Source organism: Dendrobates tinctorius, unplaced genomic scaffold (genome assembly GCF_039654945.1).
Source record: "Dendrobates tinctorius isolate UK_male_01 unplaced genomic scaffold, ASM3965494v1 ptg000048l, whole genome shotgun sequence".
NCBI classification, from domain to species: Eukaryota; Metazoa; Chordata; class Amphibia; order Anura; family Dendrobatidae; genus Dendrobates; species Dendrobates tinctorius.
In genome coordinates, this window is record NW_027361716.1 from 10,150,955 (window position 1) to 10,176,940 (window position 25,986).

A 25,986-nucleotide genomic window follows, 5' to 3' on the forward strand; every position below is an offset into this window, starting at 1 on the left:
AGAAGCTAAAACAAGAAGGCAATGAAGAAGCATTAAAAAGTTATAGAGAAAAAAATAAAATGTATAAAAAACAAATACATTTAGCAAAAGTGGAAACTGAGAGACTCATTGCTATAAGGAAAGTAAAATAAACCCCAAACTATTCTTTAATTATATAAACAGTAAAAAGATTAAAATTGATGGTGTCGGCCCCTTTAAAGAACAATGAGGGTGAAATCATAGAGAGCGATGTGGGAAAAGCAAATGTTTTAAATACTTTATTCTCAACAGTGTTCACACAGGAAAAGGATTTGCCAGGGGAAATGCACAGCTGCACTAAAATTGGCTGAACTAGATGGACATAAGGTCTTCCTTCAGCCTTCAAAACTATGTTACTATGTCCTGATTTTACCTGCAATTGTCCATAGGACTGCCGAGGTAGAAAATAACAAGTGCACGAATAATCACCATCACTAGGTCCCACGCTGCCTCTACACCGCTGCCCCATTCTGTGCTGACAGCCTGCAGCGGTGACATCAAGACTGCAGTGCATATGACTCCTGCAGCTTATCACTGGTCTCTGTGTTGTTTTCAAATGTAGACAGTACAAGCTGCTGAGTCCAGTGATTGTCTGCAGCAGACACCAGTGATTGTCTGCAGCAGACACACGGTCACCACTCCAGCCTGAGAACTAGTCTGGGGCACAGTTAGAGAGCCAGCAATCAACCGGGGCGGTGGGCAGCGAGTACTGGAGCGCTTGTTTTTTTTCTATCTCTGCAGTTCTATAGGCAATTAAAAGTTAACCCCGGGCAACCTCTAGAGCGGCATCCTCTCAGGTTTCTATTTATTTGTATCTGCCATTCTTGCAATGGTGACAGCTGAATACACAGCCATATAAAACCCTCTTTTCAGCAACCAGTGACGATCACCTTCTTACTGGCGGTACAGAAGTGACCCCTCCTCACCATAATTGTATATGTATGTATAGGGGACGCATCTTGGGATTCCCAACGATCACTAGTACCGGGGCTATAGTGATCAGTGGGGGTCACAATGGTGGGACCCTCATTTACATATATTTATTATTTATCCAAAATGAATTTCCACACCAAATATAGTATATACATACAGCACATTAACTGCTCAATCACTTTACTTAGTCAAGCCAGAATAAGTTGTGCTTTTCTTACAGAAGCTCCACTGTGCTAACTTGTGTCAGAGAGCAAAAAGGGAGGAACCTGTGATACCTGAATGAAGAAACAACAAAGGTGTTTTTTTTATTTCATGAAAACATTTTCAAATATGAAGATCCCTCTTGAGCGACTGGTATTTGCCCTCAGGCACATTTCCGCCCTTTAAGTCAACCTGTCAGCAGGATTAAAATGATACCTTGATTGATGAAATTCCTCTTGTGGTTGTTGTTTAATCTTTATTTGTAGTTTTCAGTTAGGCCGGGATCACACATGCGAGAAACTCGGACGAGTCTCGCATGTTAATACCCGGCACTGCCGCCGGCACTCAGACAGGAGTGTGATGCTAAATGTATTTCTATGCAGCCGCGCGCTTCGCTCCCAAGTGCCGGCAGTGCCGGGTATTAACATGCGAGACTCGTCCGAGTTTCTCGCATGTGTGATCCCGGCCTTAGTGAGATTCTGGTGCTTCGGAGTGGGGCTGTGTGCGGGGTTTTATTTGGTGCTTACATATGCATCTGCATTGCTTCTGACAGGTCACTGATCCCTCTCACCTGCCCCCTATTCTACATACTGCAGAGAATATTGTGTGTGAAAAAAATAAATTAACATTCATCACGCATGCACCAGTGGCGCCGCCTGCACTGTAGCATGATACAATGGATATTATGCATATGTTCATCTATTATTTAGTCATATAGTATTGTGGGGGGAAAAAAAATATATTTTCATCAAAATCGTGCCAGCAGTTGAGCCTGCACAGTATCATCAATCGCGTTTCGATAGATGCTACTGTGCAGGCTCCACTGCCGACGCCATTTTGCTAAGAAGTGACGTCGCCATTCACCTGCTGATGCTGGGGCAGAGCCGGGAGGCAGCGCTGAGAGAGTGGAGGAGACAGCGCTGCACACGGGGCTCCTGCACCTCTCACCTCACCGCGCGGACCACCGCCTGCCGGGATCAGACATTACTACTGGGCTCACCTTGTGGAACAGGCGGCGGGATGGCGCTACTTGTGCGGCTGTTTCTCCTCAGCCTGAGCTGCACCTTGTTGAATGCTCTGGAGCTGGTACAATCAGAAAAGAGATATGAAGGGATTCAAGGGGAGAAAATGGTTCTGGATTGCAAGTTCACCTTGGCACCAGATGATACAGGAACACTGGATATTGAATGGTTCTTGGTGGCTCCTGATGCCCAACAAGACAATCAAATGATAATTGCTTTTAATGGGAAACCATATCCTCAGGACAGGCCGCTGAAGGGCAGAATGGATTTTTGTGACTTCTACTCCTGAAGATGGTGATACCTCCATAGTCATCTCCAACCTAAAGGAATCGGACACCGGTACTTATCAGTGCAAGGTGAAGAAGATGACAGGTTCCCAGAACAAGAAAGTGATGCTGAACGTCTACATCAGACCTGCAAAGACGCGGTGCCAAATTGATGGAAAGCAGGAGATCAGGAAGGACCTTGACCTAAAGTGTAATGCCGTTGAAGGGTCTTCACCACTCACGTACACTTGGCAAAAAATCAGTGGTGATGAGAAGCTGCCGGCAACGGTGACATTCGATGTTACCGGAGGTGTTCTCCGTATAAAAATTGCTTTTCAGGAGTATAGCGGAACATACAGCTGCATATCCAAGAACAGGGTTGGCTCCCACGAAGGCCTCGCAATCCTGAAAGTTGTGCCACCTTCCAATACAGCAGGGATCATCGCCGGAGCCATCATCGGGGCGTTGTTATTCCTGATTGTATTGGGAATTTTGATCTTTTTCTGCTGCAGAAAACAAAAGAAGAAAAAGTATGAGAAAGAAATCCAGAATAAAATCAGAGAAGACGTGGCGCCCCCCAAGAGTCGCACTTCAACAGCACATAGGAAGCAACATAGGAAGCAACCACTCATCGCTAGGTTCTTTGTCCCCATCAAATATTGATGGTTACTCCAAGGTTCGATACAACCACATCCCCAGCGAGGAGATGGAGAAGCCTCCAAGCCAATCACCAAACTACGTACCGCCCAAGGTAGCTGGTCCTAATCTCAGTAGAATGGGAGCCATCCCTGTCATGATCCCAGCACAAAGCAAGGATGGCTCAATAGTTTAAGTCTCTCGATCTTGTGAATAAGTGGTTGTCAGGGCGTCCCTCAGACTTTTTGTCGGTGGCGTTCCTTCCCCTACATTCCTGATGGATGCCTCTCGCTGTACAGTTATGAAGAGACATGTCCGCTCTTCCTCTGCAGTCACAAGGCTGGTTCTGCACATTTATTATTCACTTTTATATCATATGGAGTTAATGTTTTTGTTTTTGTTTTTTGCAGTTAGGAAATTCACTGCATTCAGTTCAGGTCTAATGAGGGTCGGGGGGTAGAGCTGAGAAGCCGGCCAGTTTTGTCCTAGATTTCTGATTTCTCTCACGGGAGTTACCAATCGAGTATTAGCATTTTTCTGTACAATGTGTATAATTTTGCCTTTGTAGTGTATAAAACACAACTTTTTTCTAGAAAAACCTTTGTCTGTAGCATGAAATGTATCGGGTGCAGGGACGATGTTTGTTGCATTCTTATTTATTTTGCTTCATTGCTGACACTTATTAAGTGGTCCGTAAGGTCCTCTGTGGTGTCGTAAGATGCCATGTCATGAAACTTGTTCTTTGTGGGCCAATTTGCTAGAGTTAAAAAAATAATATGGCTCCATCAAGATGGCGCCGGCAGCGCCTGTGCAGTATCATCTATTGGAACGTGATAGATGCTACTGCGCAGGTGCCGCTGGCACTATTTTTCTAGAGGAAAAAAAATTGGCTTTATCAAAATCCATCATCAGTGCCATTTTGATGGAGCACAGTTTTTTTTCCTCCTCTAGCAAAATGGCACATACGGCTGAGCCTACACAGTAGCATCTATCGGAACACGATACTGCGCAGCTGCAGCAGCTGGCACCATTTTGATTAAAGTATATTTTTTTCACCTCACAATGCTATATGATTAACTAATATATGAATATATGCATATTATCTATTGGATCATGCTATAGCGCAGGCGGCGGCCTGGTGATGAATGTTAATTTTTTTTTCCACACAATATTCTCTGCAGTATGTAAAATAGGGGGGCAGGTCACTGAGGGATCAGTGACCTGTCAGAAGCCATACAGATGAACACCCAATCAGAGCAACACATGAAGACCCCTAACAGGCCGCCACCGGAGCACGAGCAATATCATTAACTCAAAACTGAAAATAAAGATTGAACAACAACCACAAGACAGATTTCATCAACCAAGATATCATTGTAAGGCCGAGGTCACACTTGCGAGAAACTCGCACGAGTCTCACGTCTCAATACCCGGCACTGCCACTGGCACTCGGACCGGAGCGCTCAGCTGCATAGAAATACATGCAGCCGCATACTCCGGTCTCGAGTGCTGGCAGCAGTGCCGGGTATTGAGACGCGAGAGTAGCCGCTCACTAAGAACTGAGCAGTGACTGAAGCCACGCCTCTATCAGTGAAAGCTGGAGGCTGCAAGGAGGGGAAAAAAGTTTATTTCCTCCCGGCAGTGGGGCTCTCAGTACTGGAGCTGGTTAGCTTCAGAACTCAATCAACCTGCAAATTAACACCATATATGAAGATTAATAGCATTTTTTCATATGACAGATACCCTTTAACAACCCTATAATTGGCCTATAGGCTGGAAAAAACAGCAGTGGCTTGTTCTTCCAGACATAGACCGATATCCCACAGACAAGCAAACGCTCCTGATTTACATGGGCACAAAGCTTACAATGAAAAAATCCTAGCATTGCTCCTTTTTAAAAACAACTAAATATACATTGTTGCATACGAAAACATTCATTGCCTTGAAAATGGATTCTTGTTAAGCAGAATAAGTGTGATATCATAAGTGACGCAGCCATCAAGGGTGTAAGCAGTGAAACCTGGGACTTGGCACTCTAGGTTGCCAAAAGGTTATTCAGGAGGAAAACAGGATCATAAATCACACGCTGGGTAGATTGTAAATTTTAAGGGTAAGTTCATACTCGGCGTTTTTGCTGCGTTTTTTTCTGCTTGGTAGGAAAAAAGTTGCTGTAAAAAATGCAGGTTTTGCTGGATTTTTGGTGCGCTTTTGGGGCGTTTTTGTCACGCGTTTTTCTCCATTGAATTCAATGGGTGAAAAATGTTGAAAAAAAAACGCTGAAAGAAGCGATATGCTGTATGGCCAGAAAAACCATGCAACGCACAAAATCCTGATGACAAGAAAACCAAGCTGTGTGCATGAGATTTCTGAAATCTCATAGACATCGCTGGTACTGTAATACGCAGTGAAAATTAGCATAAAAAAAAAGCAACAAAAACGCCCAGTGCGGTGAACATAGCCTAGGAATGTTGATCCCTTAGTTTTGGCTACACCTCTGATGTACACTCAGACTGACTTCTCACGCAGCATCAGCAATAACAGTACAACATGTTGGCAGCCTAAAATGACTGTGGGTATATCGTTCTAATTCCGTCCGGCCAAGAAAAACTGCCACTGTGTTATTTCTGTCTGCCGAACAGCTTGCAATCAGATGTGAGTTGTCAAGCAGTAGGGTGAAAGTACAGAGAGTTTATTATGCGGAGATGAGGATGTGCCCGGGCCTCCATCATGTAAGGAAATACCAGTGGCAAACAGGAATAACATTTCTCAACAAAGCCGGCAGTGAAAGGAATGACGTCCGGTCGGACATCCCCTGCGTGATTAAGAAAACTACAGCCAACCTATTTCATTTTAGACATTGCTTTAATTCCATTGTAATCTAGTTTGTCTGCAATAAACGATTGCAACATGACAGTGTACACTTTAAAAAAAAAAAAGAGAGAGAAACAATCTCGATATTTAATCTCCAGTTTTGCTCGACGTAAAAACGGACTTAGAGATGAGGCTTGATTTATAATTTGCAGCTAAAATTAAAAAAAAAAAAAAAAAAGACCAGAAATGGGTGAAAGTTTCTTTTACGTGTAGCGAGGCTGCGGCTACTAGAGCTGTACGTGTGGTATTTCCCTCCGTTCCATGCAGATATGTCTTCCTGTAATGAAGATTTGGCAGTATAATAAAAGTAATGTTCCTCGGACTAGCCTCCAGGTGCCATGTTGCATTAACCATTCAGCTGCCAGGGAGAACGGCAGACCAGACATCTGCAATCCTCCCTGTTGCAGCTGCAGAAGAGAGATTATAAGGCTGGGATCACACATGCCAAGTGTCACATGTTAATACCCGGCACTCGGGTGGGAGCGTGCGGCCGCATAGCAATACTCCGTTCCCGAGTGCCGGCGGCAGTGCTGGGTATTTTCACATGTGTGGTCCTGGCCTAAGGGTTATTACCTGAAGGAATAGCCCACCCCACCTGGAATGCTTCATTTACCCTAGACAATGCAAGTGGATAGTCGCCCATCGCCATAAATAAGGTGGCTTTCTACTAAAACCACAGTGACCTTAAAGAACTCCAGCGACTGTAAACCAGTTAGAAAGTGTTACGCCGGGATCACACATGCAAGAAACTCAGCCGAGTCTCGCATGTTAATACTTGGCACTGCCGCCGGCACTCATAGCAATACATGCAGACACTCCGCTCTAGAGTGCCGGCGGCAGCGCCGGGTGTTAACATGCGAGACTCGGCCAAGTTTCTCGCATGTGTGATCCCGGTCTTAGGCACATGCTCAAATTAACTTTATCGACTCGAAAAACGATATAATCTTAGGTTACGGCTATAATATTAACTTTAAAAAAATAAAATAACCATTAAGTTGGAGGTAGCAGCCTTTATGTACTATTAGAATGCAAATATAAAAGATTTCTTTATAGTCTGGGCTTTGGTGTGCATTGGCTTTACAGTAAGGCCCACGTTATATATTAATTACATAGATTATATAGATGGATAAATACGAGCTGCAATGTCTGTAGAGGGAGACTTTGATCAGGAAAGTCACCCAGGTTACCGATCTGTACACAACCAGCCTATACTAAGCAGTAAGGGTTACATTTTATTTTGTGCAGCCATGAGATCCTAAGTGATTGTCTAAAACTTCGGAAATGACACGAATGGTTCACAGTACGAAGTCTCTTTAAATAATTCCTCTATCCAGCTTTGACTGTAGTGCAAAAAAAGCATTCCTTATCGCATGTGCGGATGTAGCGCCGGGGACGTTAGCGCCGCCCGGCGAATGCTCAGATATCAGAAGCTTGTGTGCAGAGTTGGCAGCCCTTACAGATTCGTCTCTCAGCATTGACTTTCTTGAAAAATGGACGTGTAGGCAGCTGTTCATAATCTCTTACATCACACAGTAGATGCCATAGAAAAAAAAGAAAATAAAAATAAATCATCTGTGCTTCTGCCAAAAGAAGGGCACGGACGATTTATTAGTATTTTTTTTCCTATACTGGTAAAATCTGTACCTTTGCCCTTTGATCGGGACACATTTTTTTCATTAAATAATAATTTATGAAAACTGACACCTTACTCATGATCGCATACATGTATACTCTGTTATAAACAGCCTATTAGCTTTTATCTGTGCAAAACAATCGCTTCCTATGAAAAATAGAGATATTTCTTTAAACCTTAATCGCATCCCCCATCCCCCCCACACCTCTAACCGTTTTCCCCTTTGATATGTTCAGCATGATTAAAATAAAATTAGGACAATTTAACACATAGCACTTTTTGGGAAAAAAAAGTCACTATAAGGGCTCATACTCACTTGCGAGAGACTCGCACAATTCTCATGGCAGTCTCTCGCATGAAAACCTGGCACTGCCACCGGCATTTGGACCGGAGTGTGCGGCTATATGTGTTTTTGTGCAGCCGCACGCTCCGGTCCGAGTGCCGGCGGCAGTGCCGGGGGTTCATGCGAGAGACTCCCACGAGAATCGTGCGAGTCTCTCGCAAGTGAGTATGAGCCCTAATGTTAATGCAAGCCAAGGCCAGACGTATAATCTGAAGGTATGAGAGCTTCTATTTCTTCTTTATCCAAAAAGTGCTGCATGTGAAAGAAACCCTTAGGGCTCATACTCACATGCAAGAAACTCGGACGAGTGTCGCACGTCAGTACCCGGAACTCAGATCAGAGCGTTCAGCTGCATAGAAATACGTGCAGCAGAACGCTCCGATCCGAGTGCCGGCGGCAGTGCCGAGTATTGACATGCGAGACTCGTCCGAGTTTCTCGCATGTGAGCATGAGCCCTTTAGTGGATTCCACTCTCAAGAATTTAGTTCACGCAGGAGATAAATTCCTCTTTTAAGAACATTTGGTTGAATGATGGTACTGTGAGCTATGTAGACATTGCTATAAGTATACCATCGCTAAAGACGTTCTCACGTGGAACAAAAAAATATATCGTTAATTCGGCATGTCAATAAACAAGATATATTTCAGTAACACAAAATAGAAATATCTTTATAGAGTATTGTTTGTCTTTTTCTTTCTTTTTTTTTCAGGGAAATTGTGTCCACCATGAGTGACAGACCCCAGTGCAGGGATGTACAACCTGTGGCTCTATTGCTGAGCATAAACAGACATTCTGGTTATAAGACGTCATCACCTATCCCCAGAATACATAACAGCTGAGATACTCAATAAATCATCAGATGTTGGTACAGTGTGCCCCGTTCTGGTGATTAGAGCTCATACTCACATGCGAGAAACTCGGACGAGTCTAGCACGTCAATACCCGGCACTCGGATCGGAGCGTTCAGCTTCATGTATCTCTATGCAGCTGAATACTCCGATCCGAGTGTTGGCGGCAGTGCCGGGTATTGACGTGCTAGACTCGTCCGAGTTTCTCGCATGTGAGTATGAGCCCTTAGTGGCGGTCCCAGGAGGTGGACTCGCAATAATCTGACATTTATCCTGTGAATGGGTGATAACATGCTTATAGCTGGAATACCCCTTTAATGTTGGGAGATACATAAGACCAAGCTTTGAGTTGTCTTTTCCCAATGCAGGACCTGCCGTATGATTTACATTTACAAAAACTGAATGCTGGGTGTAGTAGTCTCCCAATTTGACTACATGACGTGAGCTGTAGATTGGAAAGTCACAGGTTGGAGACCCTCCCGCACCTAGGGTGTGAAATGATGCCGATGAATGATCGGCTATACCACCGTCAGTAAATAACCTTGTGTAAATAATGATGGGGTGATGGGGGTTACAAAAATAAAGCCAAAAGAACAGGCACTATAATTCCTGTATTTCGTGTCTGGTCCCAAGTTTGGATGTTCTTACAAGAGGAAGCCACTTATGTTTCCTATCTGATCAGAAATCCCAGGTAGTTTTTTTTTCCATTTCTGATCAGATTTGCATATTTTCATTTTTTTAATAATTATAATCACTGCACTCCTCAAATGCATAAATAGAAAGTTTCAAAAAAATAAAATTTCACACATCGGTTTCCAATGTCTTTAAATTCACACAGTTATACTTAAAAGTCTCGTTGCCATTGTCCTGGCTGGACTTGTCTCTGACACATAGCGACTCTTTGAGCCCTTCCTCCATCTCTAGATACTCAGACTTGTCCTGGAGAGAGGAAGACGTCGAGCTCTTTAACTTTTTCAACAAATTGGTAGGCAAATAGGGGCAGCTGGACACGCTGGCCGCTAATGGCGTCTGCTCCTCGTTCTCCGTTTCCCTGTGGTAAAAATAATTAAAGTTGGAGACAATGACTGGCACGGGCAATGCAATAGTCAATACCCCAGCTATGGCACACAGGGAACCGACTATCTTGCCCCCAACTGTGATGGGTTTCATATCTCCATAACCAACTGTAGTCATGGTGACCACCGCCCACCAGAAGGCATCTGGGATGCTATGGAAGTGTGTGGTGGGCTCATCAGCCTCCGCAAAGTACACAGCACTGGAGAAGAGGATAACTCCAATGAAAAGGAAGAAGATAAGTAGCCCCAGTTCTCTCATGCTGGCCCTCAGTGTGTGACCCAATATCTGCAGCCCCTTTGAGTGCCTGGACAACTTGAAGATTCGGAAGACCCTAACTAGGCGAATTATTCGCAGGATGGCAAAGGACATGGCCTGCTGCTGTTGCTGCTGCCCGGCGACCTGCGGGGGGTGTTGCGGCTGCTGTTGCTGCTGCTGAGGGGGCTGATTCCCAAGTTCGGTGCCCAGGGTGATGAAGTAAGGCAGGATGGACACAATGTCTATGATGTTCATGATGTCCCTGAAGAAGCCAGGCTTACTGGGACAGGCAAAGAGCCGCACTGCAAACTCAAAGGAGAACCACACGATGCATACAGTCTCCACTATGAAGAAGGGATCATTGAAGGCAGTGTGACCGCTCTTTGTGACCAGGGTGCCATTGTACAGCCCATAGCCATCCTCATCCTCACTACCCTGCGGGGACAGCAGGTTGTCCTTGTCGTCCCGAAACTCCGGCAACGTCTCCAGGCAGAAGATGACAATGGAAATGAGGATGACCAGCACGGACACGATGGCGATGCCCCGGGCCGGCCCGGAGCTCTCGGGATACTCAAACAGCAGCCACACCTGCCTCTTGAATTCGTTGTCTGGCAGCTGCTTCTCCTCCTCCTTGACAAACCCCTCGTCCTCCCGGTATTTGAGCAGTGCCTCATCCCCCAGCTCGTAGAACTTCACCTCTTCAGAGAAGATGTCAAAGGGCACATTGACAGGCCGCTTCAGCCGGCCGCCGGACTGATAGTAGTACAGGATGGCATCAAAGCTCGGCCGATTTCGATCGAAGAAGTACTCGTTCCTGAGCGGGTCAAAATATTGCATCCTCTTTTCGGCATCTCCCAGCAAAGTGTCCGGGAACTGCGACAAAGTCTTCAGCTGCGTCTCAAAGCGGAGCCCGGACACATTAATGACAACACGCTCGCAGCACTCAAACTCGCTATACACAGGGTGGTACCCGGGGCTGCTGTCTGCCAAGTACAGTTTCTTGTCTGCCTCCTCCTCCTCTTCCTCGTCCTCTTCTTCTTCTTCCCTCAGCATCATCTCCTCAGAGCCACAGGGAGCCAGCTCTGAGGGGAAGGTGCCTCTGTCTTCTTCTCCTCCTCCGTTAACACCTGCACTGCTGCATTCGTTCCCTGCTTGGTGCCAGTTCCTCCACCTGTTGCAGCCACCCAGGGGCCAATACTTGCGCAGGGTCCCTCCTTTCTTCCTCCTCAGTGATGCTGACTGTTGCTCTGACTGGGTTGCGCGCTTCGCGTTTCCGCCACTACTACTATTGCTGCCAGATTGACAGGCCCCACTCCCCGTGTTTCCACCTTCTGCTGCTGCCTGTTGTTGTTGCTGCTGTTGTTGCTGAGCAGCGGCTGCCCGGGAGTGTGCCAGGCGCTCCCGCTCTCGGGCACGGGCTTGCGCATATCCATAGGGCAGGTGGCTGCTGCAGCCGGAGCTTTCTGCGCTCACCATGGCAACCTCCATCTCTAGTTTCTGGTGTGGGGAGCTGCTACTAGTAACGTTGGAGCAGGGGCTGCTTCACAGGCAGTGGAGTGTTCCACCGTGCCATGGCCCAGCCTCAGCCATGTGGGCAGCTCCCAGGAACAGTGTCCTCAATCCAAACACTAACTCAGTCAGACATCATTCTAAGTCTTCTTCCAAAAGAGCAATAATTGGCTATAAGGACCAGAGGCCCCAATAGTAATGCAAAGAGGGCAGCTATGTACAGTTATGTCACTTCCACTGTGCCGGGCCAATACCTATACACCTCCACTGTGCTTAGGCCAATACTTATACAAAGGGGGCGATTATGTAAAAGTATGTCACATGCGCTGTGATGGACCGATGCTTATACAAAGGGGACAGCTATGTGTAAGTATGTCACCTCCACTGTGCTGGGCCAATACTTATAGAAAGGGGGCGGCTATGTGCAAATATGTTACCTCCGCTGTGCTGATACTTATAGAGAGGAGACGGCTACATGCAAGTATGTTACCTCTGCTGTGCTGTGCCGATACTTATATGTAAAAGTATGCCACCTCTGCTGTGCTTGGCCGATACAGATAGAAAAGTGATGACTATGTTCAGGTATGTCACCTCCGCTGTGCTGGGCCAATACTTATACAAAGTCAATGGCTTTGTAAAAGTATGTCACCTCTGCTAAGCTGACACCTATATGTAAAAGTATATCACCTCCGCTTTGCTGGGCCAATACTTATAGAAAAGGGATGGCTATGTACAGATATGTCACCTTTGCTGTACTGGGCCAATACTTATATAAAGGGGATGACTATGGAAAAGTATTTTACCTCCGCTGTGCTGAGACAATACTTAAACAAAGGGGACAGCTATGTAAAAGTATGTCACCTCCTTGGTGCTGAGCCGATACTTATAGAAAGGGTTTGAATATGTAAAAGTATGTCACTTTTGCTTCGCTGGGCCAATACTTATACAAAGGGGTAGCGATGTAAAAGTATGTCACCTCCACTGTGCTGGGCACATACTTATACAAAGTGGACTATTATGTAAAAGTATGTCACCTCTGAGGTGCTGGGCCAATACTTATACAAAGGGGGCTATTGTGAAAAAGTATGTCACCTCTGCTGTGCTGGGCTGATATGTAAACAAAGTGGATGATTATGTAAAAGTATGTAGCCTTTGCTGTGCTCAACTGATATTTATAAAAAGGGTAGTTATGTAAAAGTATGTCACCTCCACAGTGCTAGGTTGATACTTATACAAAGGGGATAGTTATGTAAAAGTATGCCACCTCCGCTGTGCTGGGCCAATACTTATACAAAGGAAGCAGTTTTGCAAAGAAAAATTGTGCCCTGATTAGAGTCCCTACAACTGCAAACTTTCTTCTAAATGAGCAATATTGGTGCACGATCCATAATCCTGGGAATATCCAGAATCCAATATTGATTGAAACGTGATGGTTTTGCAGATATTTGAGATTCCCCACCTCCGCTGGGCAGGTTTATTGGCTGAGGATTCATCATTTAAGCCAAAAGAAAGAAATGTAACTGATCAAATGTGCAAACATAACAAATGTCCAGAGGCAATAATCCACAGGAGGCGCTGGGGTCTTCAGGCTTTGATCTAAAAGGAGTCTATCATTTATGTCATTGGAAGGGACAGCCGGTCCCCAAATCTGTATAATTATACGTAGGTCAGGAAATGAGGACAAAATGCAAATAGTTAAAATCCACCGGAGCTTCTTGGAAGGAAGAAATAGCAGCCAAAGTAAGGTCCTGGAAGGAAGGAGAAGTGGGCGAACTCCAAGTCCGCCAGTGTAGTCCTCTAATCCACTGTGTGATGTCCTTAGGGACTATGAGGAGGACTGGACACATTTAACCCTTCCATGGAGTGCAAAAAGAAGGAAACTCTTATTCGCCAGACTGAATTCATTTAACCACAGTCAATATGATCAGTATGCTGTAGCTTGGCCTTGTCGGGACACCTACAGGGGGCACCAAGGGAACGGGGCCGGGAGCCATCACTTTGTAGGTGCCGCTGCTCTTCTGGTGACTTGTCTCCATCCATCCATCTCGCTAGCAGGGAATGGCGAGCTGCGCGGAGTCTCCATGGAAAACAGCGTCAAAATCAAGCATCTCCCTTTCGGTTCACATCGGCCTGGAACACAGAAGAAAAATGGGGGGGGAGACAAAAAACACTTTATAATATGCTGCAACCCAGGCCCTGCGCCCCGACTCTCCGTGTACCACAAACATATACATTTACTACGGTCTCAGCTATTAGGCCTCAATCACACCATATTAAAAAGAACAGCAGCATCGCCGCTGCCTATCAATCAGGGTTCTGTAGCTTATTCAACAGGGAGCTTTCGAAAAGCCCTTGGGAGAGCAGAGCTTTTACTCCTAATTCCCTCTTAAAGCGACAGCGCGCTCAATATTTCTGCTTTCCAAGTGGCTTTCGCAGCAGCCACAGGTTTCCCTGCTGCTCCAGAGACCTAATCTATCCATTGTTGGGCAAAATCACATCATCTGGGGGAAAGAATAGAACTGAAGTTTCCCTATTATTCGGGAAAGGAAACAATGCGGCGAGCTACAAAAAAAAAAAAGAAAAAGAGCATCGTTCCTTCGCAGGCAGGGGAGTCATGGATACAGATGGCAACAATGATTCTGAGAATTGTATCAAACAGGTTCACAGCCCCCAGCCCTCCTTATAGCCATACTTACGGTTCTGGCATCTGCGGCACCCAGGCTGGTCACTTAGGGCCGATTTAGCCTTCTTTTTCTTATTTTTCGAGGCTGCAGGAGTTGACGGACTCAAGACGGAGACGATGATTTGTAAACCTCAGATTCCTTGTGTGTCATTTTTGCAAAACTGCTCTTCTTCCTCCACCCTCCCGGTGACTGGCACCGCACGCCTGGTTGTATTCCCATGTCCTCATCTGACTGTCATATCGACAAAAGGGATGATGACTGCTTAGAGATTTCTCCCCCCAACAAGCATTTAATGCTCGATCTGAACCTCTTGTCTCAGCCTGGACCAATCTCCAGCTAGCATCCTCAGCAGCTCGCCTCCAGCACGGTCGCTGCGATCCACACAGAAGGACAGCATCCAGCGATCAACCCCATAGAAGCCTCCCGTAAACCAGACTGTTATAGGAACAAGTGCTGCGTCTCCCTGCAAGTCTCCAATTCCCAATTGTGTTTATGTATCACTGAAGGACAAACCAGTGAGCCCAGCCTGATTTATTCCCAGGGCTCCCCGGCTCCAGAGCAGCCTCTACTGGAAACCACTGGGCACTGCACCGACAACTCACAATCCCACTGAATAAAGAAATATTAATTATTGAAGCGAATATTCTCAATGTAAATTATGCATATCCGCCTAATAAAACCTATTGCAGAGGCAACGAGAGTCCGAAGACAGAACAGGGAGGTCAGGACGATCGACCAGCCGTGCACTGCTTCCTAGGCGCACGCCGACCTTATGGAGGAGTTAAGTTCCAAAATACTTTTAAAAAAACAGTTTGGCTACACACGACAAGTTAAATTGCATATAAAGGCAAAAAGTCACAGCAGATAGTAAACTACGACCTATAGTTCTTGAAAATTGAAACTCGTATATTCAGTAAATGACCAGTCTACCCCATAGTTACTGGAGGTTTGAACACGTTTAGGCTATGCTCCCACGATGACCTTTTGGTGCATTTTGGACGCTGCGTATGTTCGCCGAGTCAAAACCGCAGCGTCTTAGGCCGGGATCACACATGCGAGAAACACGGCCAAGACTTGCATCTTAATACCCGGCACTCGGGAGCGGAGGCTACGGCTGCATGTATTGCTATGTGGCCGCACACTCCGTTCCGAGTGCCGGGTATTGAGATGCGACACTCGGCCGTGTTTCTCGCATGTGTTATCCGGCCTTACAGTTCCAACAAAGCGGTTGCGATTTATAGAAATCTCCTGCCCGCTGTGCTTTTTATCACGCACCGTAAATTGACCCACGGTGCGGGTTTCACATCAGCGGCGTGTCAATTTCTCTTGCGGATATGCCGCCTTTTCTGTGTGGATTTTTCCAATAGACTTACGTTAGATGCAGAAAATCCACAGCAAAAAAAATGCACATGTATTTTTAGTGAGTTTACCACACAAGTGAATGGGTTGCATTGTGACCCCCTAGGGTTCCGCAACCACAGCGAGTAAGTCACAAAAAATCCATCCAACCGGGTGGGATATTTGGCAACTTGTTTACTACGGTACGCCAGGGGGTCGCAATGTGAACCCTTTCACTTGTATCACACTGCAATGTAGCGGCGACACATATAACAATTTTTTGATGTGCAACCAGCGTCACAGCCATATTCATCGCATAGAGCCAACCGAAAGGAAACTTCTCTGATAGGGAAAGCTCTCATTAGACATTATTGTATCACGTGTCGGAGACTTTGTCATGAGCTTTTACTGCAGATCATCTGGAGCCTCAGTCTTAGGCTATGCTGTTTGGACTCCACATAAAGCTCAATATCTAAGCTAATAGGGTTCATCCACCGCCACCACGGTCCATTATGCTGAGGAATCCACACTTCTTTATCATTTCCTTTTATGACTAGTCACAACACAAATTTGAACAGAGCCTTAATTTTTATTTTTTTTTAATAAATCTATGTAACTTAAAGGAAAGCTGTCAGTAAATGACCTCTTGTGTTACGTGTATTCTTTAAAAATTTTGGCAGCGTTTTATCATATATCAGAATCTTTAGTATATAAAACAGTAATTATTTCACACTGGCTACTGGGGCTTTTTTCGACTCTTACTTACGGTACTGTCCTTTCAGTAAGATTTTTTCAGCAAGGCTCCTTATCATCAGAGACAGGATTACAATGACAGGCAACACCTGTATACACAGCTAATAACACAGGCTCTGAAAGGAGAAGGACCGGTCCGGGCGTACCTATTCAGTGATGGATCCGGAACTGTTGGGGCTGTTTCTCATGTTGCACGGAGGAATGCTTAAAACCCCGGACCCACCTTTGCACTCAGTGATAGGGGGTGCGGTTAAGCTTAAAAAAACCGCAGTGCTCGGGAAACAAGGGAGACTTGGCGGGAACGCACAGCGCACAAGAGGTCAGTGTTGGTGCTCCTATCTCTGAGCATCGGGACTGAGCAAGCCCATGCCATAGGGGCCCAAGATCCTTGCGCATAGACTGCCGACAAAGACTTGTAAAGTGCCCGTTGGCACCCGTGACCGGGAGTGACAAAATCTCCAGCCAGAGAATAGACGTGCGCATGCCAAGACAGAGAACACGGGCGATGCACTGTGAACTGTATCCTGATTCACCCGCATACAACTGTCGAGCTACGTTAAGCTCTAGCAGTGATAAAGACTGTGTACGTTCTAGCAACAAAGTTCCTGGACCCAAGATCCCCGTCAGGATGATGAGGAACCACTGCTGCTGGGAACCGCATCCTTATCTTCTTCAGGACCATGCCAGACCCCTCAGGTGCCACTGCCTTGGCGCCACTGTGGGAAACTAGGATTCCACATTCTGACGTTGTCGGACTGATAAGTTTATCGTTACCGAATTTCCTCTTTAAAATTCCTCGCTATTGTATTAACCCATTTTGCATAATCTCTTGCAATCCTGTTTTACTCTACTCTCTCCCTGTGTGCAGCATTCCCTGTTAGGCCGGGGTCACACTAACCAACGCAAAATACAGTCAGTATTTTACATGCGTAATACGTATGAATGGCCCCTAAACAGTGCTCCATATGTCATCCGTAATCAAGGTGTGGTCGCGTATTTTGCGCATGTCTGCATCCGTATGTAATCCGTATGGCATCCGTATTGCGAGATTTTCTGGCAGGCTTGCAAAATGGACATATAATGGAGCCCAATGACAGGGTTTATAACAGAAACGAAAGAATAGATATAGACACATAGAATGCATATATATATATATATATATATATACAGTATATATGCATGTATTCTATGTGTCTATATCTATTCTTTCGTTTCTTTATTAAAACTGTCAGTGTGAGTTTACTGTATAGCGCACTGAATTGCCGGCTTTGGTAAAAGACACCTGGTGCGTATTTCTCGCAAGTCACATGTGTGGTCCGTGTGTAATCCGTATTTTTTGCGCACCCATAGACTTGCATTGGCGTACTACGGGCGTAGTACGCTGACAATCGCAGCATGCTGCGATTGGCACGGAGCCTAGAATACGGATGAGAAATATACGGCTGGTGCGAGGGACCCCATAGAGAATCATTTGTCCGTGTCTAATGCGTGCTTTTAGCGCCTCTCACTCGCCCGTATTCCTCACCAGTGTGACCCCGGCCTTAAAGTGAATCACACGTTAACCCTTGCTCTGCCTCCTGTCCGTTACTGCATCTTGCGACCTGCTCTTCATTCACAATATGCAATGTCACAGAAACACGTAGGGGATGTTTTGCTTTTGGGCTGTATCGGATTTTTTTGAAATTTTAATATGATTGAATAAAATGCCAGGAATTTTACTTGTGCAGCAGGATCTAATCCTACTTTGTCCACTTTCTTCCCTTCCCAAGCAGTGGCATCAATCTGAGCTCCGGAGACCTATGGCCTCTTGTAGTGAGCTAACTAACTCCTCTTGCCTTCACAGCGACCTTGGCTCCTCCACAAATATTTCTTTTATTTCATTTTCCTGCATATCTTTACTACATGGTAGGAATTTATCAACAATTTTTCTAGCGTCATAAACTCACAAATTATGTAGCACATAGTTTTTGCACAACTTTTTGTGATTTTACCCCACACTTGACATTTTTGAAATATGGGCAAAAAATTGTGTGTGGTTTGATATGTAAAATGATTTAAGGAGGTACTGCACCTCACCAAGGGGTGTGGTACCTCACTTTCAGGTAAGGAAGGAGCACCACCCAGGACTCTAACATCTGCACCCCACACATACACTACAGTAGCAGGGTCTTCCTTCTCTCCCTGCTGGGTAGGACAGGGTGTTGGAAGGTGGGTGGCATGAGTAGGATTAGGAGAGGAGCTTAGGAGGTTAGGTAGAAGAGAGAAGTAGCTGAAGGAGTCGGTCAGCAGGAGGGAAAGCTGGAGGAAGGAGTTGACAGGACTGGTCAGGAAAGTAGCTGACAGGAAAGTTAGAGAAGAAGTAAAGGGGGAGAAGGAAGCTCCCGGGAGGACAGAAGTGGTCCTAGAGGCACGGTGCAGCGACCATACTGGCCGTGGGGCTTGTTCCACGCCGACTAGCATTGGGTTGAGGGACCAGGTTGCAGTGGGGTACTGGCCCCCTAGCCTAGTGGAGAGATCATCAGACTCAACTAGCAAGCCAGAGGCAGGGGCACCTGTAGGTGTCTCGGCACAAGCCACAGTTATCTTTGCCGGAAAGACAGCCATATAGGAGCAAGGGAGCGCAGAGAGGACGTTACCCGACAGGGTCCGCAGCTGCTGGCTTGGGATATTGACTGTGAGGTGTTGGGTAGGAGAGGCGGTCAGCCGACACAGTGAGACGACCAAGAAAGGCATATACTGAAGGGAGTCCTGGGAAGGTGAATCTTAATCTACCTGGGAGTTTGCTGGACCCCTCACCTGGAGGACAAGGCACCAAGTAGGCATCTGTGTGCACCAGAACTGTGAGTAAAGCTTTGGAAACTACACCCCGCTGTGTCCTCTGAATTCCCTCTGCAACACTCACTCAGCACTGCAGCATCCCTTTCCAAATACTACGTCATTACTATCTTGTACATACTACATCTGCCCTGGGACTCAGCTCCACCTGTGGGGAGCTATACCAACTCTGCTGCCTCACCACCAGTCCCAGATGATCTGCATTGCAATAGTGCTCCCCTCTGACCACAAACCACAGGTGGCATCATAAATATTTCCCCTTTAAAAATCCCCTTTTCCTTTAATTTCATTTACACCATTTTTGCATGGACGCCTGGGGCCATAGACTGGGTCACTACCACCGCGACATCCACTTTAAGGAGTGAACGGCCCAGTACCGAGTACCCTGCGGGCCCGAGTGGGCGCTCCAGATTCATTGTCCACTATGGAAATGAACCCGGGCCCGGCCACCTGCCCCTCATGTAACTCCATATCCACCGACCTTGTGATAAAGGAAGACCTGGCCCGCTCCATGGCAACTGACCTAATTCCTACGCTCCAGACATTGTTGGTATGTCCATCAGATATCTCCATTTGGCCTCCCACTGCCCTTATCCTTTGGCACATGGTTCCCCTAGTAAACCACCACCCCACCTGAACCTGAACTCTCCTCCACACTGCACAGGCCGACCTTGAATTCCCTCTAACCAGGAAGTGCCCCCCTTCTTATCAGCTTTAGTGGCCACCCATTGGACTAGTCCTAACCTTAACCATTTCCTAACATGCTAGCCTATTACCCTTATTCCATATCGTAGAGTGTCCTAAGCTTATCCTTATGCTATACTCACATTATGCGCTAACACTTTATATTCTGTACATCACCATAATACATTATATCACATTACATCAGACACACGTTACTTCACATACAAAACCGCACAACGGTATTCACATAGCGCGTCTGTTGTCACGACGGCGGCTGTGACCGCCGCTGTCCCAGCAGCGGCGGGGCCCGCCACCGTCCGTACTCACCGGCCCTCAGCTTGCCGTCCTGTGCCCGCCTCCTCCTCTTCCCCCATCCTCCCGGCGCGTGGTGGTCACGTGCGCTCGCTCTAGGTCACGGGCGCACGCTCTGCAGGTTCCTTAACCCTGCAGCGCCCGCCCACAGGTCTGGCAGCCCAATCATTCTGCAGCGCATGCTATATCAGGCATCTCCAAGATAGTGGAGACGCCTGATTATTGTGTGTTGTACCTTGCAGTACTCTGGCAAAGTTGTATGGGTTCTTCCCTGCAACTCTCTCTGTATTTCTGCCTTGCCTCAGTCCTGTACTCTTGTTCAGTTCTATACTCCATCTTGTACTCCTTGTTCAGTCCTGTACTCTTTCCGGTACTCCGTCTTCTGTCCTGCACTGCCTACTCAGTCCTGCACTTCACACTCAGTCCTGTACTCCTGTACTCCGTTCGCGGTCCAGCACCCCATGCTCAGTCCTGCACTCCGTCCTCCGTCCTGCACTGCTTACTCAGTCCTGCACTTCGCACTCAGTCCCGTATTCCTGTACTCCGTCCTGTACTCCGTTCTCGTGTGCCTGACCCGTCCTGTATCTCCGATTCGTCTTGTGCTCCGGATCCACAATTTCCTCTCTGGTCCTTTGAGCCGCCCCTCTTGGTTCTAGCTGTCGTGGTATCTGTCTTCCGAGGGTCTGCCCCTAACAGTCCCTGTATAGGGGTCGGCTCCACCTGGCGCGCTCGCCCCCGGGAGCTCCAGATCTGCGACCCAGAGGGTCCACTCTTGGACGTTACCTGTCTGGTCGTCACAGTTGTCTATGGGGCAGGAACAGGGTAAGACGGTCCACATCCCTACACAACCATTAATAACCTCACTGATAGTAGCCGATATAAGTGCCTGTATTTCTGCTCCTGGTTCTCATACCAGATGCTGAATAAATTGAGATGTTTGGAAAAATGTCTTTCCAATTTTATCATTGTATATCATTAACATGTCTAGTTATTCTGTGATTTCCCTAACTGCATGACTTCTTCTTGGTGTTGCAATTTTAATATCAAGAAGTGAATGTAAGTCAACCTATTGCCTGTTATGCTTGGAAATTATAGGCAATGTCAGAATTTCCAGTCTTGAAGGACAATCAGGTTGTGATAAATATCCCTCGCTATCACTGTATAACCGGGTACATGTACTGAATGTGTTCATTGTCACTTAGCTTTATCAGAATGATATATGATCACAAAGCAGCTGACTAGAGAGTTTTAAAAGGGCCATTTCTGTTTAGACCCTAAACTCTGACAGCCACGAGGAATGTAACTGCTTTCCTTTGGAAACATCCATTTTCCACTCTCTAGTACACTGCGACATTTTCAGGTTTCAGCCCTAACATACCTTGGCTCCTGGACCAACTGCATGCTTTGTGACCAGAACTCCAATCATAATACAGTCTCCTCATGTAGAGTAGACTGCATTCTTGGCCCACTCATGCTCCACAGCCTGGTGCAACTTTATACTCTACACCATGTAGTGCAGTGGTAGCACACTTATGCAGTGAGTAGGCAGAGACCCAACAAAGTTCCAGCATTGGACTGTAATGTGGTTACTTCACAGCATTAATGTTCAATTCACATAAACATAGCACACGATAATACACAGTATCCTCTGGATCGCAGCCGGACACATATCCTCTGGATTACACAGTCACTAAACATGCCGATCCAACTTCATGCCTTTTTACTCAGAGCTTTCCCCAGTGCATGATATCCTTCAGTTTACTGTCAATAAACATGCTAGTCCTGCTTTGGGCACAGGACTGCCTACCTCCGGTTCACCGCTGGCACAAGACATCCACCTCCGAGGAGAGTTACCGTGGGTGACTGCACCTCTGAGTAAGCTGTGGGTGCCAGGTGTCTCAGCTCTCTTGGCTGTTTGGCTCTGCTGGCCTGTGTTGCCTCACACAGGTGGAGCGCTGCAGAGCCGACTTCTCTGTACTCCTCCAAACACCAGACCGATACTGACTTTGACCCTGACCTGACACACCCAAACTCTTTCCTGCAGAGATTTTAACTTAGATCTGTGGCCTTCAGCCACAAGGAAAACCTGGGCCTGCAATGAAATGGACTGCATAACTACAATCCTGCAGTCTGTTTCAAAATACAAAAACCCAGAGCAGGTTTTCCCTAACTCTGACTTGGATGCTAGCATGCCCAAGACTAACACTTATTTTTAGTCTGCATTGCAATCACAGCTACACCTGGGCCTGCAATGCACTCTCATGGCCTCCATATGCCTCCATGCACATCCTGGGGAGAACATACCGCAACCCCTACTTGTGACACCGGTCATTGCCTTACAACCACTACACCCCTACACTGAAGACCTATCCTATTACCTCTATGTGTTGTAAGGAAGGTGTGAACATGAATAATTACTTTAGGATATATGAATTAAAGGCGATATCCATTGAAAAAAGTCATGACCTATCAGGAGAAGTGCTAACTTACTGAACAGTGTGGGCCTGACTGCCGAGACCTGCAACCAATCAGTAGAATAAAGAATCTTTTGGGGGCATTTTTCTTCCCTTTAGAAAGTGGAATAGCAGGCCGGCCAGCCCTCTATTTATTTTCTATTGGACTGACAGAAAAAGCCGAGAGGCGGTCAAGCATGCGTCCAGCTGCTCCATCCTAATAGGAATAAAAGTGCCCATTCTGCTGATCAGTGGTCCCAATGGTTGGACCTCCACCAGTCATCAAGTTGTTGCATATCCAGTGAACTTGTTTTCACCGCATAACCCCTTTAAGGTGTTCATTATACATGCATTTTCTCTGTTTTTCTAGTTGTACAATATCAGTCTCAAATCATTGCACAATCTTCAGTGGTTACTCTGACATGTTGAGTATTCAACGCCCAGAACACTTAGAATTCTATCTGTGTGTTGCAGAATTTGGCAGGCTAACCTGGAGCTTTGCTAAAATAACGAGCGGAATGAAAACATATCAGGCTACATTTTTGGAGAACCAACAATCCTTGTATCTCATATTCTCTCAGCATGAAGCCAAAAATGCCTCTGAAACTGTATTGTTGAAAGGAAACGTAAGTATATCTGATGGGATTGTTTTTGCAAAGTATATAAGTGTGCAGTAAAATTCATATGGCCAACGTCAATCAGTGTGTGGTTGTAAACCGAGTCTGGTGATAATGGTAGACTTTGTCATACCTGTAAAGTACATCTGATATATTACTTAGTAGGAACTATTGTAACAAATACTTATTTCATGCAATAAAATGCAAATTAATTAGGTAAAAATCATAAAATGTGATTTTTCTAGATTTATTTTATGATTCTGTCTCTCACAGTTGAAGTGTACCTATGATAAAAATTACAGACCTCGCCATTCTTTGTAGATGGGAAAACTTGCAACATTGGCAGTGTCAAATACTTATTTTCCCCACTGTATCAAAAAGGTAAGAGGTCTCAAAACCATAAAACCCAATTTAATTTAGAAGGGAAATATGTCCATCACTATGACTTCCATCACTTTATGATATGTTGCACTGCAACATTTAAGACCATCACAGATTCTAGAAATGAAGTGGCTCCAACATTGAGGCCCTTTCATTACAGCTGAGTAGCTGAAGCTTAGATTAAACTAGTTGTGTGATCTTTACATTCTCATGATTCTGGAAGTCCCAGAAATCGTACCCCTTGTGATCATTAAAGGGAATCTGTCACCCCATTTTTGGCCTATAAGCTGTGGCCACAGCCATCAGGGGCTTATCTACAGCATTCTGTAATGCTGTAGATAAGCCCCCGATGTAACCTGAAAGATAAGAAAAACAAGTTAGATTATAGTCAACGGGGGGCGGTTGCGGTGGGTGTCGCGGTCCGGTCCGGCGCCTCCCATCTTCATGCGATGCCATCCTCCTTCTTACTTGTGCCGTGGCTCTTGCGCAGGCATACTTACTCTGCCCTGTTGAGGGCAGAGTAAAGTACTGCAGTGTGCAGGCGCCGGGAAAGGTCAGAGAGGTTCGGCGCCTGCACACTGCAGTACTTTACTCTGCCCTCAACAGGGCTTCACCTAGAGACGTCACTAGTGAGTAAGTGTGTTACCTGTACACTGACACTATACACTATATACAGAGTGCCTGTGTACAATGTCACCAGTGATCACTGTATTACCTGTGCACTGACACTATACACTATATACAGAGTTCCTGTGTCCTGTGAACATATAATCCCTTAAAACGCTATTTTCTTCAATGATATTAAAACAAACACCTTCCTAGTGAAAACCGGCAAATGCCAAAAAATAGAAAAAATTACCTAATCTGAGATGCTGCATAGCCCTGGATTACGTCTATCTGATCCCTGCCTGCCTGTGGAGGTTGGCACCCTAAGCAACGATTTTTTGGCGCCCCCACTCAACGAGGACTGTCTCTCGCTTCCCTACCAGTACCTAATATCACAGGTGGGAAAACAATATCCGAGAGTGCAGAAATGAATCATTAGCATGCCCTGGATGTAGTACAAACAATCTCAGAAAAAAGTATAAAACAATAAAAACAGATTACCACATGATAATCACAGGTCCACCATATATCTGCATGATATTACAACAAACATGCCCAGGCAGGCAGGGATCAGATAGGCCTAATCCAAGGCCATGCAGCATCTCAGATTAGGTCATTTTTTCTATTTTTTGGAATTTGCCGTTTTTCACTGGGAAGGTGTTTGTTTTAATATCATTGAATAAAATAGCATTTTAAGGGATTTTATGTTCATTTGAATTTACTGGTGATTCCTGCAATATTGTTTTTCTTTTCTATTCCTGTGTACAATGTCACCAGTGATCACTGTATTACCTGTACACTGATACCATATACAGAGCTCCTGTGTATAATGTCACTGGTGATCACTGTATTACCTGTACACAGACACTGTATATGAAGTACAGATCTCCTGTGTATAATGGCACTTATGGTGATAGTATTATGCTTTTTTTTTCTATTAATGATCAGTATTGTAGTATTCAGTCACCATGTGGTGGTAATATGTGGTCTGGTCATGGTGTGGCTGTATTTGTTCCTTGTATGTCATATTATTGGTCACCATGTGGTGGTAATATGGTGTCTGGTCATGGTGCTGTGGTATTTGTCCCTTTGGATGTGATATTATTGGTCATTTTAAAAATAGAAAAATACATAAAAAATATTCCTAAATTGTATTGGATATTTTAACAAATGTTTAATAGGTCAGAGTAGAGTAGGGCCTGGCCAAAAGAGTCTAACTTGTCGTGGTGGCAGATTTAAAAAATCTTTTGGCCAAAACAAGAGCTGCTGGCTATGTGTGTGATCTGCAGATGGGAACCTATAATGTGAGATTAGTGAGAAGTGGAGTTTTTCCAAGATTCCAAGAGAGAGCGGTGGGACTGTGGACAGTTTGAGGGGTGGAGGACAGGGCAGAGTCTCAAGGGGGCCCCGAAAATTTTGCCAGTATGGGGCCCTGAAATTCCCAGTGGCAGCCCTGCCTTGCCGTGGTTGCTGGACACACATGAACTGGCCAATTTATGCGCTAAGAACCTTCGCTTTTTTTGTAAGTACATCTTGCTGAGGGACAATGCGATTGCAAGTTGTTATTTCCATTGACACTATATGACTTGGCATTCACAGAGTGTTGCTGCTGTTTTTTATACATATTTTGCAGTCACTACAGCTTGCACCTATTAACACTTGGGAGGTGCTGGTCAGGTTTTTTGTATAATCTTAAATTTAGTGATTTTT

The 25,986-nt window shown here is 45.7% G+C and overlaps 1 protein-coding gene and 1 pseudogene across 1 annotated transcript; one reads left to right on the top strand and one right to left on the bottom strand.

Moving 5' to 3' along the window:
• The first annotated feature begins 2,172 nt into the window (after positions 1-2,172).
• LOC141090229 (coxsackievirus and adenovirus receptor homolog pseudogene) lies at positions 2,173-3,324 on the top strand (annotated as a pseudogene).
• Positions 3,325-8,611: 5,287 nt separating this feature from the next.
• On the bottom strand, positions 8,612-14,820 carry KCNA4 (potassium voltage-gated channel subfamily A member 4). The gene is made up of 2 exons (XM_073576287.1): positions 14,310-14,820; positions 8,612-13,743 (listed from the first exon to the last, which is right to left on the bottom strand). Exon 2 carries the CDS (start codon positions 11,590-11,592, stop codon positions 9,574-9,576), a length of 2,019 nt encoding a protein of 672 aa, XP_073432388.1. The 5' UTR covers positions 11,593-13,743; positions 14,310-14,820; the 3' UTR covers positions 8,612-9,573.
• Between the last annotated feature and the right edge of the window lie 11,166 nt (positions 14,821-25,986).

Excerpts from the sequence above, each read along its gene's own strand:
- KCNA4 (XM_073576287.1), bottom strand. The coding sequence starts at position 11,592 with ATGGAGGTTGCCATGGTGAGCGCAGAAAGCTCCGGCTGCAGCAGCCAC.